The sequence below is a fragment of the Nuphar pumila genome, chromosome 14, assembly GCF_984573655.1.
Source record: "Nuphar pumila chromosome 14, dmNupPumi1.hap1.1, whole genome shotgun sequence".
In the NCBI taxonomy this organism is placed as follows: Eukaryota; Viridiplantae; Streptophyta; class Magnoliopsida; order Nymphaeales; family Nymphaeaceae; genus Nuphar; species Nuphar pumila.
This window is the reverse complement of record NC_143262.1, coordinates 30,175,245-30,197,446: the sequence shown is the minus strand read 5'-3', so window position 1 is coordinate 30,197,446 and position 22,202 is coordinate 30,175,245. Positions and strand designations below refer to the sequence as shown.

Genomic DNA, 22,202 nt, shown 5'->3' with positions numbered 1-22,202 from the left:
ATTAGCATCTGTGTTCAACATAGGTTTACAGGATAAAATAATCAACATTGGCTGATCATAAACTATGCTAAGTTCAGCATAACTTTACAGCATAAAGTAATCAACATCAGACAATCATAAACTATGATAGTTCAGCATAGCTTTACAAACTAAAACAATCAACATCGGTTAATCCTAAACTATGCTAAGTTCAGCCACTATCTTGAATGCCAGCTCTCCAATTGTCATTGCTTTTAACAAAACAACATGCTGATATAAAGGTACGCAATATCCCATAATAGCTAAAGAATGAGCAGCAGAGGAGCTAATTTGATTACTGTACTTATTCAGCAACTACATGTGTTTTCGTGCAATACCATGTATAATCAAATAGGGTATAATCTGAACATATAACTGTGCAACATACAAAAAAAAAACATGTATATGTGCGATTTATGAAATAGAATATAACCGAAAACCTCTACTCTGTGTTGGGCATGAAGTAACATATAACCAGAACTCGAGCAGGACCTGTACATTGATTTTAAAAAAAATGAATTAAATGAAAACACTGGAATTAAGCATGCATTCTACATTAATCGATCAGATGACAAAAGGTCACAAGGCTTGTACAACTGCCTGCAGTATCGCACAATGATTCATCAATTGAAAGCAACAAACTTACGCATGCATTTCAAGTTAACTAATCAGAATCTACCAATGTATGCAGTTATCATAAACTAATTAGAATATCTCAAGGCGAGCAGTTATTGTTAACTAAATTGAACGAATCCATATGAACAGTTGTTGTTAACCAATTAGAATATATCGATGTATGCAGTTAATGTTAACTAATGGAAATACAATAAGACAAAGCCTGGTTTATATGTGAAAACCCAAATAAAACTTATTAATTAAGTACATAACCCTAATTAAAACTATGTAATCTGATTGAGTGGCCTCTCTGTACGTTATCAACAAGCTAATAATCCTACTAGTTAATCATTTGCTTTAGTAATAACAATATTTCATGTACAGATTTCTCAGATGCGAAAAAAATAAGGGATTCACATTCAAAAGAACAAAATGTAGGAACTACATAACCTATGGGTCATCTGTATGACATATTTAGCTTAACAAAAGAGGATATACTACTAAATCATACCAGATGTAATTAACCATTTTCCCTTTTTTTTCATAACAATCTGAAACCCCCAAATCGTAGATTTGGGGTTTTCGGTTTGGAGGTGGCAGACGACCCCAAATTGGGGATCTCCTTGAACAGCAAGGAACATATACAGCTATTTAGGGGTTCGAGAATCCCCTAACAGGACTCAGCCAACATTTTATCCCATTCGCAGTCCCTTTCCTTTTATTGTACGCACCCCCCATTTTATCAGTCGATTTGGGTTTTAGACAACCCGTACCCCACCAAACCCATGATGAACCTGAAAAACAATCACAGAAACCCTACCATTTTCCCGGTGAGGTTGTTGCGGCAGCTACGAGAGGGGTCGGTCGGCCTGGACAGCACCACCACCGGCGAGGTTGGCTCCTCACTGCAAGGCCTCGAGCTGCGGCTTGGGATTGGAGGGAGCTTCGAGGTTTAGAAAGGTAGAAAAGGGTGAGAGAGAGAATGGAACAGCGAGAGAGGGAGAAGGAAGAGGTCGGGGTCCCCCTTTGTAGGTGGGTGCCCCCCCCCCCGAAAAGGAAGGGAAGCACACCCTCCCGGCGGCTGCGGGGTGCTTCCCCACCTCCCATCATCTTAGGTGTTAGGGTTCGGCTGAACCCTAACACTCGTTATCGCAGGGGAGAGGGTTTCCCCTCAAAAGAATTTTATCGGGCAACCCATATCGGGTTGCCCCCCCCCCCTTATTAACCCCTCTTTAATTTTTAACAGGGAGGGTGGATCGGGTCTGGGTCCGAACCACGACCCGAAATGCTGGACCCAAATTTGATTTGGGTCCGGGTCGCTTAAACAGCAGTGGACCCAAAGGTTGGATCCACTTGGGTCTGAACCGAGTATTTGAAATATTTAATTTCTTAAATATTTATTTATATAATATTACTAAAATATTCTAATATCCGAAATTTTCTTTTGGGTCCAATAACGGATCCTAGGCCCGAATCCACATAATTCTTAAGTTTTAGTGTAAAATTTGTGGTTCTTACAAAAGGTACGTTATTAGTATGCATTTAAATGAATAGCGAAAACGTCAATAAAGGACTGGGGTCTCAGTTTCTCTACAAAACAAGGCAGGGATCAATGGTCCCTGCTGACTCGAAACAGAACGGGGTAGGGTCCAATGACCCATGCCGCCAAAAGAAACAGGTGCAAAGGCCATCAGCCCCTGCTCGACGACTAAGAGAGGGGCAGGGGCCATCGGCCCCTGTTGGGTTTCCGAAAAGGGAGGCAGGAGCCGAAGGCTCCTGCTGACTTTAAAGGAAGGGCAGGGGCCATCGGCCCCTACCAGAAAGAGAAATGGCAGGGGCCGATGCTGGAAAAATGAGCAGAGAGAGGGAGCGCAGGGACCAATGGCCCCTGTCGTTCATGGAGAAAAAAGGGCAGGGGCCTTCGGCCCCTGCTGGTCTTTAAAAGAGGAGGGGGTCGGGGCCAAAGGCCCCTGTCGGGCTTGAAAAAAAATGGTAGGGGCAATCGGCCCCTGCTGGGTTTTAAAAGAAGAGGGGCAATGGCTGATGGCCCCTGCCAGAAGGTAAGCAGAGAGAGAGACGCAGGGGCCTTTAGCCCCTGCCTGCGGCTGTCGGGAGAGGAGAAGGTAGAAGAAGAGGTGGGAGGGCTTACCTGAGGCTGCCGAAGAGGAGGTGCCGACGAGGATGTCAAAGCGGAGGAGTTGAGGTCGCCGGCGGCGATGGTCGCTGATGGCCACAGAGGAAGGAGAAAAGGCGAGGTGGCTGACGGCTTTGCTCGCCGGCGACAACAGTCGCGGAAGACGAGAGGAGACGTCGGGGTTTGCGAGAAGGGCCGTCGACATAAGGAGAGCGAGGAGGAGGAGAAGAGAAGGGAGGTGTGCCCCCCTTCCCTTCCTGCCATGCTCTTAAAGAGGTCGGGGGAGGCGACAATCGGGGAAACCCTCAAGGGGTTTCCTTATCCTGCCGAGGAGGGTGGAACGGCACGAGTGGAGGGGGTGCGGCGTATAGGAGAGAGGGTTTGTTTTTAAACAAATCCTCCCCTGCGTCGGGTTTTAAAAACCCCAACGAGGGCGGGCCTGGGTCGGATCCCGACCCGACCCGGGTCCGATATTTTTTTTTTAACGTGGGTTTTACAAACGCAATGTTGATCGAGTCTATTTTAGTCAAATATAACCCTGGGTGCAGGTTGACCGCGCCCAGTGCGGCAAGTTTTAATTATTGCCGCACCCGCGTTGCATCGACATGGGTGTGGTGGCCCTTTAGAAGATTCCCTGTGACTTAGGTTAGCAAGTCGTGAATAAAAGATAAAAGAAAAAGGGTGGAAGAAGAAACAAAGAGAAGAATATGCATAAAATTAATGCTTTTTTGCACTTGTCATTGGGTTATACTCATTAAGTTTATAAGAGTGCAAAAGGGACGTCAATATTTCCCCCCCACTTGATGTAAATATGAACAATTTACAAAAATGACCCTCATACTTTACATAAATGATGTAAATGTCCCTGTCACTCATTTTCGATATATCCAGCCTTTACCATGGCCACAAACTGGCAATAGCATTCATATTTTCAGATGGATACTCTTGGTTTCAGTGCTCAGGTTGATTTAAAGTGTTTCTCCAACCAAGGCCCTATCATTTGAACAGACACGATTAGCAATCTGGTAGCGCGGTACAATCAAATTAGATTGACCATGCCGTGTTGTTGGTGTCTGGTATTATCAAAAAGATGCTAGTGATTCCTACACAATACACACACGACACACAAACACACTTGGAAGTCATATTGGTTCATTAAGCCAACCTTCTCTAATATGAAGAGAACCATCTAGTTTTGTGAACCTTGAGATCCATCAGCAGAACAAAAGCATTGAGGTTACATTACATTTCATGTTAAATTGAAAATACTTATTTTATTTGAATGCAAATGACAGCATAGACAATAATGCCTTCGACTAGCTAATTGTAAGCACATATGTTCTTTTTGTGAGATTCTTCACTAGAACCTGTTTTGTGAGAAAGAGAAAAGAAGAGAGTAGGGGCTGCGGCTGTAATAAACGAAAAAAAATGATTGGATCCTGGCCGGATCCAGACCCGGATCCGACCCAGGTAAGTAGGTCGGCTGCGTGCTTTTAAAAGCACGCAGCGACGAAGGGGGGGGGGGGAGGTTCTGGAAACCTCCTTCCCCCTCTCGTCTCTCGGTCTCTCTTTCCCCCGACCGACCCTCTCGACTCTCAGTCTTTGCGAAACCCCCCTCACCATCTCTCTTCCCTTCTCCCCCTGACTCGTCTCTGCACCCTCTCTCTCGCTGGAGACCCCGATCAACCTGCCACCACCTGCGACCTCCTTCCGACGCCGCCGCTGCCGCCGCCGTCGATGACCACCAGGTACGCCCCTTCTCTTTCTTTTTCCTGTTTTCTCTCCTCTCCCCCTTTCTTCTCCTTTTCAGTCGACAGGCCGGCAAGGGGCGACACCCCCCCCCCCTACCGCCAGTTCGGCTGGTTGGCAGGGGCTTTTGCCTCTGCCTCTCACCTTTCAAAGAGCCGACAGGGGGGCGACGCCCCCCTGTCGCCTGTTTTTGCCTGGTCAACAGGGGTTTCCAACCCCTGCCCCTCGCTCCCCGTCTTCTTTTCCTCTTAGAAACGACAGGGGCCTTTGGCCCCTGTCTTGTTTCGTTGCTAAGCAAGCCGACAGGGGCCTTTGGCCCCTGCCTCTTCTTCCAAAAGCCGCAGCGGGGGTGGCTCCTGCGTCTCTCTCCCTCTCTGCTAAATTTTCCTAGCAGGGGCCATCGGCCCGTGCCCTTTTTATTGTTCTAGTAGGGGCTGAAGGCCCCTGCCCCTTTTTCGGTTCCCCTGTTTAGGTGCGCAGGGGAGGGTCTGACCCTCCCTGCCTCTGTCTATCGTGGGGAGGGGCTCGAGCCCTCCCTGCCTTAGATCTTCGTAAGGGGAGGGTTGGACCCTCCCTACCTTCGTAGCATGCAGGAGGGGCTGAGCCCCTCCCTGCTTACTGTTACGGTAGGGGAGGGGGGCGAGCCCCTCCCTGCTCCCTCTTCTCGGGCGTCAGGCAGGGGCTTCGCCTCTGCTTGTTTGCGTGTTCGACCAGTAGGGGCCAAGCCCCTGCCTCTTTGTATATTCGGCAGGCAAGGGCAAGGCCTCCTGCCTCCTCCTTTGTGCTAACGGGTGGGGGCTTGACCCCTTGTCTCTCTGCTCTACTGGCAAGCAGGGCGACGCCTCAGCCTCCCTCGTTGCCTTTTTAAGGCAGGGGCGCAACCCTGCCTACCCTTGCTTTCGGAGGGCAAGGGAGCAACCCCCTGCCTCCCCGTTGTTTGCTGACAGCATGTCAGCAGGGGCTCGTGGCCCTGCCCCTGCTTCTTGCGCTTATAGCAGGTGCGCATGTGCACGATGCCCCTGCCTCTGCTTCCCTTACGTCAGGACGGCGATAGTGCCCCTGACTTTCTATTTTGGTATTAGCTTGCTAAGATCGTTACTTTTGCAACTCGTACGACAGACCCTGCTCGCGCTTCGCGACCCGCGCTGTCAATCGCGTACATCCGCAGACGACAGCAAATTTGCAACTCTCAAAGGTAGGGGAAGATTGCACAGAAGACTTGGACAATTGAATTGAGTTCAATTAACTAAAAAGGATAATTAAATAAATATATATGCATATATATATCATATATATTTATATGAGTACGCATTTAACTCAAGGACGCGGTTTCGCGATCCTTGTCCTTTACTTTGTTGTCGTGTATCACGCAAAGGTTCTGTGTTGCACTCCTGCTTGCGGTCTTTACTTTGTCGTTGCGCGTTGTGTCGGGGGGTTGCGTTGCACTTCTGCTTGCAGCCTTTACTTTGCCGTCGCGCTTTGCGCCTAAGCTCTTGCCTTTGCATATGTGTTGGTATTGCCTTGCTATTGCAGATGACGTGCAGGTTCTTGATCTTTGCGTATGCCTTAAAGGCATCCTCGTGGAGGATGCAAGGGGCATTTACCCCTCTCCCTCTTTCGACAAGAGTTCAGTCGGGAGCGAGCGGCACATCCTCGTCTAAAGAGAGGGATACCTCGCAGGGATCCTGGCTCTTCGTGTGTGCAGTCCTGCAGAGTCGACTTGAGATTTCAGGGAGTTGCGCAAAAGCATCAAAGACTGCTCCAAATCGAAGCATTTGGAAGGATGTGATTGACTGGTTCTGCTCGCCTTTTTGGCATATCTCGGGTGATCCCGAATTGGGGGTTCGAGCGAACTTCTTAGCGGGTGTTCTGTTGAGAAACTCGTATCCCGTCTATCGAGGCCGGTATCGAGTTATGCGAGGCATGTAGATACCCCAATAGCGGATGTGATTCGAGATAATCACATGCATAATGTTGGCACAAGGTACTGTTGTTTCAAAAGATAGAGTAAAGTTGATAAACTTTACATCTTTGTGAAACACTCCTGTTGAGGCTTCTATTGACGAGCTATACCCCCTTCATCCTAGAGTACTTGTAGTCGTGCACGACACGTCTAGTACTGCGATGATCGGATGAGACGGTCATGCGACCTTGAACAACGCTAAATGCAAAATGTTGTAATCACATAAATGGCCTCACATTCGCCTTCACAGGCAAGATGCTCGAGTGGTTTAAATACCACAGCATAGAATGGGTCGTTAGTTAAGCAACCCTTAATGTACCTATTCGCTATTTTGTGTCTGTCAAGGGAGAGGACAGAGCGGTACAAACTTCAATGGACAGGTTGTTAACAACCACCCTACGGGCAACGATCCGGCCTCTCCAGTCATTGGAGTTAGGGGAAAGGGGCTACATTAGTTAGCTCAACACTTCTGCAGAAGTTGGATGCGTCTGTGGCACAGCCTCCTTTGGGGAATCCTCTCTCGGCTAAAGCCGTCCCTTTGGAGCGAACTCAACTAGTTATTCGTGTTATTGAAAATACATAGAATAACAGACGCCCGAACTAGTTTCAGTTGGTTCTACGTTTTGCGTACCCGCAGGTTCGTAATTATCGAAACATAAGGTTTGTTCACACTGGTCGTTGAGTCGTGAGATTCGCTTGCACTACTGCTTCGCTTGCACTACGGATTTGCTTGCACTACTGATTCACTTGCACTACTGTTTAGCTTGCACTACTAATTCGCTTGCTTGCTCGATAGTTCAGTATGTTACTCGTTGAGCTGTGCACGTCTGTCATGGCGTTACTCTAGTTGGTTAAACTGCTTACGCAGTTCTTTGCGGAGTAATAAGGAGCTTCTCATACTGGTTAAATACTTATAATAGTAGCATTATGCCAGTTGCTACATATTAGCATGTGACTTGCTTTATCCCTTGGTCGAACTGTTTGATGTTTATTGTAGCGTAGCACTTGTTGGCTTGCATCTCTTATGATTGATGTGATTGCATACAACTCGTAATCTACGAACTGATGGCAACTAGGATTGATGTGGCCGCTTGTCTTATAAGCTGCTTACATATTGGGATATAATTGTTGTCATATGATTGCTTATGAATGGCTTGTGATGCAATGGTTTAGAGCAGTCGATTATTGATGCATGCATCACTGAGTGGGGTGTCTGTCGAGCACCTAATCTCCAAAGGATTATCTGCTAGGGCGTGTATGATCAAGACCAGGTACCCGGCTAGAGTGGTAGATTCTCTATGAGGATGTACATTGTCCACGAACGGGTAGCCGCAAAGACGGTGAACTCATGTGAGGAAGTGTATGGTCCAAGACCAGGTATACCATCTAGGGCGGAATTCCTTGTGAGGTTATACATGTCCCAGACCAGGTGATCCGGGCGTTGATCTTGTTGTTTGTATTAGTGGCTATCGACCCTGAGAGCGGTCATTTGTGTGGATGCGTGTATCGCAATGATTTTCATTGGATATGGCATTTGTTAGGAACTAATCTCCCAAAGGTTTCGCTGTGAGGTTATACTTTTCCCAGATCAGGTGACCCGGCTAGAGTGGGAGATCTCTGTGAGGATGTACACTGTCCACGAACGGGTAGCCGCAAAAACGGTGAACTCCTCTGAGGAAGTGTAGGGTCTAAGATCAGGTATACCCTCTAGGGCGGTAATTCCTTGTCCGGCCGTCTATCTCTCGGACCGAACGATCCGACGTGGATCTTGTGTTTTTGCTTACCATAAAAAGTTATGGTCAGTTGTGACGATCTTCTGAGATTGTTTGTGATAGCCAACTATGAATTCATAGTTTCGGCTTTCTGTTTTAGCATGATTACATGCTTGACTCAGGTGTGAGAATCAGATCGTTAGCGATTTGAGTTAGTGATCATGTTTTGGACCTTCTACGGAAGGGTGAGCTTTTCTGAGAAGGTATGACACCTTAGTGCGCCATAACCGGTGACGGTTAGCCGCATAAGACTTTGAGAGATGAGAATAGGTTAAGGTTGTTCAAGACAACGCGTTTGTTAGAAGTAGTGAGCGACAAACGATGTCTTAATGGTGATTAGATGTTGTGACCTCGTTCTAGGAACGAGAACAAGCTAGTTGCGTGGTGGTTCACAGTCTACGATCAATTGAATCGTATGCTGCATTTGTCAGTTGCACTGCTTACTTGCTTTGAACTGCTTACTGTTTGCACTACTTACGCGTTTGCACTATTCACCTGTTTGCATTGCTTACCTGTTTAACTGCATATCTGCTTTAAATTGCGTAGCCTACTGAATTAAAAGTACTTAATTCAGTTTCTTGTTAGTCTCTCTTGTGCACCTACTAGTTTTTCGCGAAACTAACCCATTTTATGGATACAGGTGATGATTAGGTACACTACGGGCGATGGCGCGATTGCAAGATGGCTTCAAGACTTCTTCCTGCTCTTAGCTCGCATCCTGGACGCTTGAGTTTGTATCGAATTTCCCTTAGGATATCCGAATCTTGTCAGTTTTGGTTCTTTTAGCTAACGTGCCCAAAGTTGTCAGCTTGCCTTATGATTTATCAAAGAAAAATCTTCCGCTGATTTCATAAACAAACTCTGAAGGAAAGAGATATTTCTAGTCTCTTGCCTGTTTTTCTGAAAAGGTTCGCAAGTTTGAAATTTGGGGAGTTACAGCGGATGTCATGATTTCCTTAATGTGAAATCGTGACCTAAAGAGGGTATATTAATATGTTTTGAGTGTACAATATGGGTCCGGGTCTGGTATAATATCCAGACCCGGAATGAAATAAAAAATATAAAGTTGTACATAAAGGCTATATATGTGGATACGGGTCTGGTATGATATCCAGACCCAAAACACCACTTTATCACCCCCCCTCAAGTTGATCATGGTTTTGAACCATGAACAACTTGCCTTTAAGCGTCCAAAAACGATCTTTTGTCAAGCCCTTGGTAAAAATGTCTGCAACTTGTCTTTAAGTGTTAACAAATTCAGGCTCAATCTCTTTTTCTTCAACCTTTTGTCTCACAAAATATTGGTCAATCTCAATATGCTTAACGCGACTGTGGTGTACTGGATTGAATGACATATTGATAACACGTTGATTGTCACACAACAAGGTAGACGGAGAGATCGTTTCTCCCACTTCAGTCAGTAAGTACCTGACCCATGTGACTTCGGCAGTAGCGGCAACCATGGATCTATACTCAGCTTCAGTGCTTGATCTAGCAACAGCCTTTTGTTTTCTACTACTCCAAGAGACTAAGTTTCTCTCAATAAAAACACAATATCCTGATGTAGACCTTCGCTCATCAGGATCTCCTGCCCAGTCTGTGTCATAATATACAATAAGTTCACGCACATTCTTGCCAGACGACTGTGAAGAATATATCAACCCATCTCCAATGGACCCTTTCAAATATCTGAGTATCCTCTTAATCGCCTCCATATGCCCAGTATGTGGTGTATGCATAAATTGAGACACTTGATTGACTGAATAAACAATATCAGGTCGAGTAAATGTGAGATACTGTAACATTCCTATTAGACTGCGATACCTGGTGGGGTCTTCATACAGGTCTCCATCATGAGCACTTAATTTTTGGTGGAGCACACTTGGAGTGGCTAAAGGTTTGTAGTCTTTCATACCTGCCTTTCCGAGAACATCTATCGTATACTTGTGTTGAGTGAGAGTCAAGCCATGAGCCCAGCTATCGACTTCTACGCCAAGAAAATAGCGCAAGGCTCCGAGATCTTTCATTTTGAATCTCTGACCTAATAGATCTTTTACTTCTTTGATGTGATCTTCAGAGTTTCCTATGATAACTATATCATCAACATAAATTAACAATAGAGTGATCACATTCTGACTTCTAAAAATGAATAATGAGTGATCCAATAGGGAGCGTGAGAATCCATGTTTCTGAATCTCAAGGGAGAAGTTGTCAAACCAAGAGCGAGATGCTTGTTTTAGGCCATAGATAGCTCTTTTTAGCTTGCACACATGTGTTTTACAGTTTTGTTCTTGATATCCAAGGGGTTGTTCCATATAGACTTCCTCCTTCAAATCCCCATGCAAAAATGCATTTTTTACATCAAGCTGACTCAGCTTCCATCCATGCTCAACGGCAAAGGAAAGAATAATATGAATCGTTCTCATTCTCACCACTGGACTGAATGTCTCATCATAGTCTTGTCCTACTTCTTGAGTGAATCCTTTTGCAACCAGTCTCGTCTTGTATCGTTCAATGGTTCCATCTGGTTTATACTTTATTTTGTAGACCCATTTGCATCCAACAACATTTTTGTCAAGTGGTCTGGTAACGATTTCTCAGGTTTCACATTCATGTAAGGCTTGCATTTCATCATTCATGGCTTCTACCCATTTAGTGGAAGTAGTTGTCTGATAGTACATGATAGGTTCATCTTCATTATTCAGAGCAGTTAAGAAGAGTTGAAAGTCCAAAGTGAAATTGTTATAGTTGACCCATCTATCAATAGGATGTCGCATGCGATTGGATCTTCTGACCTCAAGAGTATGAGAGGGAGTAGGTGAAGTTGCTGAGGTGTGATTTGAAAGATTTGGCGTTGTCGTTCTCTGTCTAGCATAGTAAATGCCCTTGTATCTGCCCGGTACAAATGATATTTCTTCCCAATGTTGTAATCCCGATGTGCCAATAGTCCCAGACATTTCCTTTTCCTGTTGCCCACAATCTGGAGGGCAAACTTCATTGGAACTAGCAAAAAGTTCTGAATTCAACCAAGGATAATAAACTTCGGTCATGGTAGAGGACATATCCATTGTGTCAACTTTGTGATCAAAATTGTGTTCATCAAAGATGACATTTCTTGAGATTCTGATACGTCTGTTGACGGGATCGTAACACCTGTATCCTTTGTAGTCGGCGGCATATCCCACAAATCTACACTTCTGAGCCTTGTCCTGAAACTTATTTCTTAGGGACCGATCAATATGCACATAACAAACACATCCAAAAGCACGTAAATCATAATAACTAGGATGAGCTCCAAAAAGATAGTAATAAGGAGACTTATTTTCTAGAACAACCATAGGCAATCTATTTATCACATGTACGGCGGAATGAAAGGCTTCTGTCCACAGATTAATGGGAAGATTACTATCATGGAGCATACTCATGGCACTTTCAATTATGTGCATGTGTTTTCGCTCAGCAATCCCATTTTGTTGAGGCGTGTGTGGGCAGAACACCCTTCTTCTTATCCAATTATTTGGAAGAAAAGAAATAAAGTCACTAGATGAGAACTCCCCACCTCCATCATATTGAAAGAATTGGATAGACTCAGAGAATTGATTTTTTACTAAGGAAAGAAAATTTTGAAACAAAAGGAAAACTTTCGACTTATTTTTTATGAAATATATCCAGGTGTATCGAGAGTAGCTATCAACAAAGATTAGGTAGTATCTGCTCCCAAATCCATAGACAACTGGGGCAGGTCCCTATATATCAGAACATATCATCTCAAAAGGCTTTGAAGCTATTTTATTAATAGAATGAAAAGGCAATACATGACTTTTACATAAAGAACAACTGGAACATTTTTGGCTTTTCTCATCCACATTGAGACTTTCTTTTGAAATGAGATTATTAGAAACAAGTTTCTCAATAAAATGACTCCCACAATGTCCTAATCGACTATGCCATAAGAAAGACTTATTACATTCAGAAATACTAAAAACATTTGTTGAAGGGAAGGAACACGACTCTAATGAAGACTTCGAATCTAGATGAATAGGGCGGATGGGATGACATGGAGATTCTTCAAAGACATACATATTGCCTCGTCTTTTTCCTTCAGCGAATGTTTCCCTCATGCGAAGGTCCTTGACCTGCACAGAGAAGGGAGTGAATTCGACTAAAGCATGATTACCATCAACAAGCTCAGAAACAGAGACAATAGTTTTCTTGATATTTGGAGCATGAAGTACATCAATAAGTTCAAGAGTAGAATGTGATATGAGAATGCCAGATTTTCCAACATGGGAAACAGGATGATAGGATCCATCTCCAGTGACAATGTTACTTTTGCCAAAATAAGGAATAGGTTTAGAAAGTTTACCTGCATCACCAGTCACGTGAGTTGCTGCCCCTGAGTCGACGAACCATGTGCCTTGATCGTTCTGTTTTAATTTCAATTCTGAGATGACAGATCTTTAATCTCTCCATTGTCTCTGATATTAGTGGGTTTTGCTTTCTGTTCTGTATGTGGAGCCTTTCCTTTATTTTCAGGGTTGTGCCAACAATTCGCCTTGATATGCCCCTTTTTGTTGCAAATGAAGCAAGTGGGGATTGGCCTTTGTCCCTGAGTATGAGTCAAGATATTTGGAGTGGGAAGCAATCAACGTTCGCCGTGTCCATTTCGCCCTTGTCCTCCACCATAAGTCACTCTTGTGGCAAAGACTTCTTGGGAATTTATATGAGCATGTGTTTCTTGAGAAAATCCCTTCAGAGTCATTTCATATTGAATCAGTTTAGCTCTCAACTCATCAAAAGTAGGAAGGGCAGGCAGACATAATAGTGAAGTGACGATCATATTATAGTCGGGTCCCAATCCACTCAGAGTTTGTTGCACCATATCACTGTCACTCATGACACATCCTATAAGTGCAAGTTGGTCTGCGATAGTCTTCATCTTGTTGAGATATTCCATGATGGTCATGGAATCTTTTCTCAGTAGCTGAAATTCCCTCTTGAGAAAAACCATCCTCGCCTGTGAAACTTGTGAATACGTCTGAACCAATTTCTCCCAAAGTTGCAGGGTTGTACAATTGTCGGGGATCGCAACAAGAACCTCTTGAGACAAGGTAGAGGGAATGTATGCAACTACTGATTGGTCTTTCCTTTCCCAGTTAAGATATTCTTCATTTTTGACATACACAATTGAAGTTGCCCTTTTATCATCTTTCTCTTCTCTCGTAACAAATTCTAGCGGGACTGGAGTGGTTCCATCCAGATGACCTAAGAGACCTTGGCTCCTTATAAAGGGAATGATTTGTCTCTTCCAAATCAAGAAGTTTGAGGTGGTTAACTTTTCATAAACAACCTGGTTGAGGAAACTCGAAGGAAGACTCGATTGAGAAGAATGAGAATCCATAAAAAATTTAACAAGGATATTCACGAAGTGTGAAATGCAAAAAAAAATTGAACAAGGCTATTCAGGAAGTGCCCAGTCTACTGCAAGAGAAGTTTGTTGGTCGGCCCCCCTTTTGTTTTTGTTTTTTTTTTTTGAAATTGAGCAACCTTTTAGGACCTGACGATCAGACACTGTCAGATTTAAAGAGAAACCAGACCTAAAATTTTCCCTTCCCCCTTTTTTTATAAGGTTTGTGATTGACGCAATAAGGAGTTCTCACACGTTGAGCAGAATTTGGAACTAACTGTGTTTTCAAGCAAAACGCAGATGGTGACAGCAAGAAGAAATATGCTATAAAGGGGTGACGCTTGATAGAAATAAAAACAGATTGAAATCTGCTGTCAAAGAAAAATCAAGTCTGAACAAAAAAACTTAATATTTCAGATCTGATGCAATTTCAGATCTGAATATTCCGGTTCACGTGAAAGGAGAATGCACAGAGATGAAATGTTCAGATCTGGTGCAAGAACACGACCAAGTCTGAATATCCCAAATGAAGAATAAGATGGGTCGACTTTAGGGATTCACGTGAAACAGGAAATTCACGTGGAACATAGTAAGAATTAGGGTAGTTTAAGAGATTCACGTGAGACGTGATGATTTTAGGGATTCACGTGAGACGTGAATCCTCCGAACAATGGAAGAGAAGAAGTTGAGATGAAGAAAACGAAAGGAGGTGAGATGAAGAAAACGAAAGAGAAACCTCTGGTCGTACCTTTTGGAAGCCCCTTCAAGCCCTATGTGGATCTCGGCTCTGATACCATGTGAGATTCTTCACCAGAACCTGTTTTGTGAGAAAGAGAAAAGAAGATGAGAGTAGGGGCTGCGGCTGTCACGATTTCCTTAATGTGAAATCGTGACCTAAAGAGGGTATATTAATATGTTTTGAGTGTACAATATGGGTCTGGGTCTGGTATAATATCCAGACCCGGAATGAAATAAAACAATATAAAGTTGTACATAAAGGCTATACAGGTGGATACGGGTTTCATATGATATCCAGACCCAAAACACCACTTTATCACTTTTCACATCAAACCTAAAGCATGCTTCTTATTCATGTGTAAGCTAACTGCGGAAATTGATTTTCTCATTATGAAGTAAACATTAATTCTTGCAATTCTCAAGACTAAATTGGTAACTATAGTTTGAATACATATCCATAGAAGTAGAAGATCTAACAAAATACAGAGAGATGTACCTTTTGACAAGTTTCAACATGTAATTCCTCCTTGTTAGGGGCCTTGTGGAAGTACAAATAACCACCAAAAATTTCATCTGAACCTTCACCAGAAAGAACCATCTTTACGCCAAGAGATTTTATTTTTCTTGACATTAGAAACATGGGAGTGCTAGCCCTCACAGTTGTTACATCAAATGTCTCTATATGATAAATCACTTCCTCTAGTGCATCAATACCTTCCTGACAAAAGTAGAAATGATGTGTCAATTAAGCACATTATTAGGTCCAGCAGCTTTAAAGAATCAATTCCAGCAGTAGCCTTGCCTGTACTGTGAAGTAAAATTCATGGTGGAAAGTGCCCAGGTAGTCTGCCACCTCTCTTGCAGCTTTCAGGTCTGGAGAGCCCTGTTAAGATTTTCAAGTAAAGGATCACTTTCCAATTGCAATTTGTTAGAAGAAACTTTAAACGCAATATAAAAGATTTGCTTGGTTCTTTTTTTCTGGAGGAGAATGGGATAAGCTATAGAAACACTGCAGCAAACTGAATAAGATAACTTGTCCAATTTACTTCTCAAAGAAAAAGAACAGGTAAAGTATCCCATTCACAACCAATGCAATACAGAACATAATCCAGCTGCAATGAGTGTGACAGACAAATACACAAGAAAAACTTGACATTATATTGAAGATTAGGCACCTGCTATTATCCTTAGCAAAGATCAACTTTAAGAAGATTATCACTTTATGGAATATCTTGTTCTCTATGGTATAAATGTCAAGCTAGTTAACCTTGAAAGGCTTCCTACCTCGCTCTGCATTGTACCAAGAGAAAACCTTTTCACATAAAAGAAGGATTTTTCCCAATCAAGAAAGTAAGATTCTAACAAACTAATCTTAACAACCTATAACAAACTAACTAACATGTAACAATAAAGAAACTAACTTAATAACAACTACTACTTTGTAACAAATATAAAACTAACTAATTAAGAACAAACAACATGACATGTAACAAATTAAAGATTTGTAACAAACTATGAAATAACTGACTAACTTGAAACGAATTAACAAATACTAACTCATTACAAGACAACTAAACATGTTTTGACTAAATAAATATCAGACAACTCAAACATGGTTACACTGTCTAATTATGAAATACTACTTAACAGCCTCACATTAAACAATCCAACTAATGAGTATCATCAAATATTAAAAGAAACCTAATCTAACAAACTAATTAAATTAAGCAACAAATATCTAACCGACTAACAAGAATTTAACTAACTACTCACTAAATAAACAAAAACGTGTTGTACGGATTTTAAGATCTAACTAATTAACAAAGTCTGGCAAAGAAAAACTAGCTATTCTAATTAACGTATTCCATGAATTAAAACACGAAACAAGAATCGGCTATTCTATTTCTAATCTAATCTAAACGATTTACACTTTAAAATTAAAAGCTAAACTAAACTAACAATTAAAAGAATCTAAGCTAACTAATTAATTCTGGAATTAATAACAAAATTGAATGAAAATATTTAAACTAGCTAATTATTGATGCACATAAAATTAATAAAAATCGGCTATTGATCAACTAAATCTAATTAACGCAGATTGAAACTCAAAACTGAACTTAACGTGCATAAATCAAACTAATCCTAACTTAACTGAATTAAAACTATGATCTTCTGCAGCAACTACAATTCATCTAAGGACGAAAATAAAAATTACACCTGCTAATTAAAGGGAACCGATACCTAAATGAAAGAATGGAACTCGGCTAAAATAATTCTTGTAATATCGCATATTTTCACACTTAGTTAAATTTTGAGATCTTTCAAAAGTTTGGCTAAGTATAGAAGAAAAATCGATAAAACCTTGAAATAGGCCGATGCTTTTGAGTCTGGACTTGGCCCACATCTCATTGTCAAGGCCTAAAAGAGCCACTCAGAATGTGAGAAAGAGTTTAAGTTTCAACCTTTAAATTCAAGTGAAATTTGAGTTATTTTCGAACGAATTTCAAAAGCGAAATTCGAGTTATATATCATTGAATGCGTCTCGAAAGTCTGAGCGTAACAAAATTTTATTTTCCTTGATTCGGGCTACGGTTGACCCAAAAATCGCATTTTTCAAAAATTGAGCAGTTTGTCGATTCAGTTCCAGATTTAGACCAGACCGGATCTGATGGATTTGATCAAATTAATATGGATTTGGACTCTATCCAAGACCCATATTAATCTGGTATTGATCCAGCTCAAGACCCATTTGGATTTCTGAGATGGATTTGGATCTTGGATCTTGGATCCTGATCAAGATCCAAATCCATGTTCAATGATATTTTCAGCTTTAAATTAGGGTTATTTAGTGTTAAGAAGTCTTCTATGTTATTGAAATAACCTTTGAAATTTTTTAGATATTTATTAATTAATAAACAATTAATAATTAATTAATTAATTAATTTCAATTTCGAAATTTGATTTAAGTTTTGATTTAGGACTCTAAGTAGAGCCCTTAAACCCATGTAAAATCACTTGAGAAGTGTCCTAGTTCAATAAAATAACTTTTGGAAGCTTCTAGGTATTTATTTATTAATAAATGATAAATAAATAAGTTTAATTAATTCCAAGATTTATTTGTAGAGTGCTTAGGGCTCTTTATAGAGCCCTTGTTCGTGCCTTAGAAGCCTTAAGAAAGACTCTTAAAAGCACTCAATTTGAAAAAGTCAACACTTAAATAGTTTCGAAAAATTTGGGAAAGTGGGTGAGAGAAGAGAGCCATAATGGGCTGCACTCTCTTCTCCAGCCCATCTAGAAGAGGCTGGAGAAGGAGGGGCGTCCCCGTCCTCCCCTCTTGGCTTATAAATAGATCAAAAAAAAAGGAAAGAGAAAGAGAGAGAATGAGAGAAAAGAGGAAGAAGAGGGCTACCTTCTTCTCCGATCATTCGTCGTTTTCAACTATCCATTAATATTTCTTTTCGATATTTGCGTAAGGTACGGGTCTTTCTCTTGAATCGAATGAGAAAAAGAGCATGGATTTGTATTTCATACAATATTTTAGTGAAGCCCATAAGAAAAGAGTAAATCTGAAAATCTACTCTAAGATTCATGGTGGAAATCAATGTATTTCCTTCTTTTCGAAATTTATTTTGAAACAAAAATATGCATGGAAGCATATATATATATATAATGTGATGCAGATCTAGGGTGTTGATGTTTTGAAAAGAAAAGTGCATTGTGATTTGCATGTAGACGTATATTTTTTATGCATATTTGCTGTTTATGATTGCTTTTATATTAAAACAGAATTTTTACCATGATAGGATGGTATGTTTAATGGCATATTTCATGATAAAGGGATTGCGTGATGGGGTTTTGTAGAAGTGGATTTTAAAACCAATATGTGCATGCATATTTGTAAGTTTACTTGTTCATTTGTGCTTGGCAAAATGAAAATCTCTATATTTATAAGTTTACTTGTCCATACCTGCTTGGCAAAATGAAAATCTCTATATGTAGGACTGTGAATAGTTATTCATAAGTTCACATGGACATAGAATCTGATGCTCATGAATATTGGCCATATTAAGGTATTATGCATGCATATCCGAAGCTGAACATGACTTTTTTTTTTGTAAATTTGAAACTGTGCGTTTTTGTGCCATTGCTGGGCTGTTTGGCAGCCCAGCCGAGTTACACTTGGCTGGCCTGTCAGGCCCTGGCAGACCTGCACAGGTTCAGCCTGTGCAGGGTATTGGCAGGGTTTTGGGTGCTTGTTACTACTTTGGGGCCGGCTGGCAGTCCAGCCGAACTCAGTTCGGCTGGCCTATCAGGCCATGGCCACTTGTGTTAGCTCAGCCATGTGTTGGTTGGGCATGAGAAAAAAAAATGTATAAACATGTAAAAGAATTTATATATATATATATATATATATATATATATATATATATAACCACGGTTTGTTAAAGCCCCAGCCAACCCACTGTTGGCTGGGCAATTGGCCCTAACAGGGCCCAGTCAACTAAGTTGGCTGGGCAGGGAAACTGACCCAGCCAACTGAATCGGCTGAGTGGATTCAGCAGGTCCAGACCCAGCCGACTAGGTTGGCTGGGCCAGGTACTGTCAAAAAAAAATAGAGAAAGAAAAAAATAATATACTTAGCATGTTATTCTTGATTGTAGTTACATGTACAAACTTGATATGTAATTAATTTCTTGTAGTTCATGCAATATTACTTGGCCTATTGCAGCTTAAATGAAAAAAAAAATCCAGTTATGCATGTTAATTTTCAGATTTGTTACGTGCATTAGACTTGGCTTATGTATGAAAAAGAACGGAGGTTTCATGTGTTGGTGCTCGGTATTTCATGCTCCATTGAAGTATTATTGCATGTTTCCATTGAAGCATGCATGAAATTGATGTGACATTGCGTGAACCTACTTGCATAAGTATTCACATGTTTTAAGTGAAGTGATTCGTGAATGAAAGCATGCATTTGATAAGAACATGTGAATTAAATGAGCATGCAATTAACATGATTATGTAAACTCATAAGCATGCATATGAATATTAGTGTTTCATGCACATCTCTGAAACTTGCATACATGAATGTGCATTGAAAAGCATTTAAAGAGGAATGCATAGTGACATGATATTTATAATTTTTGCTTATGAATGTATCGATGATCAAAATGGATCATCATGGGTTGTGTGAGCCTTGAGCATGTGTTGCTCTTTGTTTGAGATGTTATGCATTGCAAAAATCAAATGTGATATTATTGTTCTAATTGTACTATTCTATGTTGCCATGGGTTGTGGTTCCGTGAAGAGTTTCGCATGTGGATGTGTGAACTTGTGTTATTAATTCTGCATGTTAAATTGTAAATTAAAAGAGATGAATTAATAACAAGATAAAAAAAAAATATTAAAGAACAGTGTAATCTATATTTCCTTGATGTCCCTTCTATAGTATGAGAATCTTAGATATTACGGTTTTGGGAAACCGTGATGATACTAAAACTCCGTGTGTGTTGTTGTTCCTGAACCCGATATTAAGGTTCCTCTCCTGGCTACGGTTTTAAGGAGAATCCACCACTTTGTCTGAGGGTGGTGTGTAGACACAACTGTTGTTTTAGTATACCAAGAAAGTATTACTTATGTCCCCAGTGTTCTCGACATTAGATTTGGATATCTAATGTTCCGAAGGTTGTTTTTGTCGAGGGCTAAGTTTGGAAGCCAATAATAAAATACAAATTGTGAAATAAGCTACCCTGAGAACCTAACTTTACCTCGAAAATTTTACCCGTTTGGAGTATCTGCGGGCAACGGTAATTAAAAAAAGAAACTTAAATTTTGTGTATTTAATAGAAACATGCATATGAAAAGAAAACTCTAATAAAAGATAATAATTTATTCATACATTACACCGAACTCATGCATATTCCTGTTATGCATTAAATCATGCATATTTACTTGTTCCCTTAATTGTGATATATTGGTGAATGCATAATGTTTGTTCCCTAATGCATGTTAAATGTATTTACTGCATAATTGATGTTCTCTATTGATAATAAATGTTCTCTTTTGCTTTGCAATTATTCCTCTTTGCTTAAATGATTACTTAAATTATGAATTGGTCATAATTGTATCCCTTTAAAATATTATATGAATATTATTTATTTTCCTTTTACTTGTTTGTTTCATTAAAGGGATTCGTACACAGAAATTTTTGGATTCTGACACCCTTACTTTTGTGTTTTTTGCAACCTCAGATGCCCAGTGAAGCGACTTGCTTTGAGAGGAGCTACGAGGGGACTACACGATTGTTTGACAAATACCTTGGGACAGCGTAGCTCTTCTTTTTGCTTTATTTATATTTTATTTGCTTATATTTCAGACTATTTGCATTTTAATAAATAAAGTTTGGGTTTGGTATGGTTTGAAAGATGAGTATAAGATCCCTCATAGCGGTGGTTGTTGTGTTTAACTGTAAGGGCCCTGAGTTTCTGGGAATGTTTTCGCACTTTAAAAAAAATTGTCACTTTTTCATGGGTACGAGTTGAGGTCGTTACAATTATAATTACACTAATTAATCTAATTCTAATCTAAATGCTGGGAACAAATTCTAAAATTAAAATAAAGGATTAACTAATTAACAAATACAAGAAATTAATCTATGCTATTCGACTGGATCAAGAAAAGCTAAATAATTAATTATTTAATCTACCAAATCATCTACTTTAGCAATAAGTGAATAAAAACTAATTTAAACTAATGAAAATGATAACTAACTTTAAAAGACATGATTTAATTAATATATAAATTGAGCTATTAATGGACATAAACAAAAAATAGTCAGATCTTTATTAAATGAAAAAAAAGAAAAATCTACACAAACCCTAAATGGCTAATTCATTTTTTTCTAACAAACTAAACTAATTTAATCTAATGAATTAAAACTCACTAATGTTGATCTACTACTGTAAAACAAATAGAAATTGGCATGACTTAAAATTAATCAAAACAGAAATAACGATTCATATCGAATTTTCCTAAAACAGAATTTTTAATTAAAAACGATAATAGAATAAATTGGCAACTAATTTCTAATCTAAGTAATGAAATCACAGTTCTGGAATTTAAATTAGCATTAACTACAAGAAGAAACAGTCTCTCTCTGGGTTGCATGTACCTCCGACGACGAGGATAAGAAGAACTGGCGCTAGAAGGGATTAGAAGCAAGAAGAACAAGAGGGAGGAAGAGGAAGAGAATAGGGAGAATCGATTAAGAACGAAAAGGAGGAAGAGAGAGAAGAGGCTGCATTTTTCTCTAAAGAAAAAGATGCCCCCCTCTACTGAAAAAGATGTCTTTATATTGCAAATCTAGGTTAAAACTAAAATTTCTAAAAAGTCCAACTAAGTTTTAAAAATTCTAAAAACTACCCTCCTCTAAAAACGTGTTTCATAAAAAGAGACTTCTAAACATAATGAAAAATGTTAATTGAAATTCCTAAACTAATTAAACTACAAATTAAAAAGCCATAAACTAATCAAAACACTGAAAAACACAAGGATTTAAATATGTGATTTTATCTTTATTTTGAATTTTAAAGCAATTTCTCAAAAACATTGATAAGAATAAGCTTTTAATGCATTTTTTTGATGGATCATGCATAAATATATATATATAACGCAGAATTTATGCATGATCAGTAGTCACCAGAGTTACCGGAAGCTTCTTAGGTAGGTGGGAAGCTTGCTTCCCGAAAACTCACTTCGGAACTGTGATACTCATCGCTTCCGAAACTTCATGGGAATCTCGATTCT

General features: G+C 40.3%; 1 protein-coding gene across 1 annotated transcript in view; it reads right to left on the bottom strand.

Moving 5' to 3' along the window:
* The window catches only part of LOC149816716 (asparagine synthetase [glutamine-hydrolyzing] 2-like), a 145,507-nt gene that overhangs the window by 57,884 nt on the left and 65,421 nt on the right, over positions 1-22,202 (bottom strand). Inside the window, exons 8-9 of the mRNA XM_089987131.1 lie at positions 15,199-15,279; positions 14,893-15,114 (exon numbers count right to left, since the gene is read on the bottom strand). Coding sequence (XP_089843257.1) covers positions 14,893-15,114; positions 15,199-15,279 — 303 coding nt within the window. The remainder of the gene's footprint in view (positions 1-14,892; positions 15,115-15,198; positions 15,280-22,202) is intronic.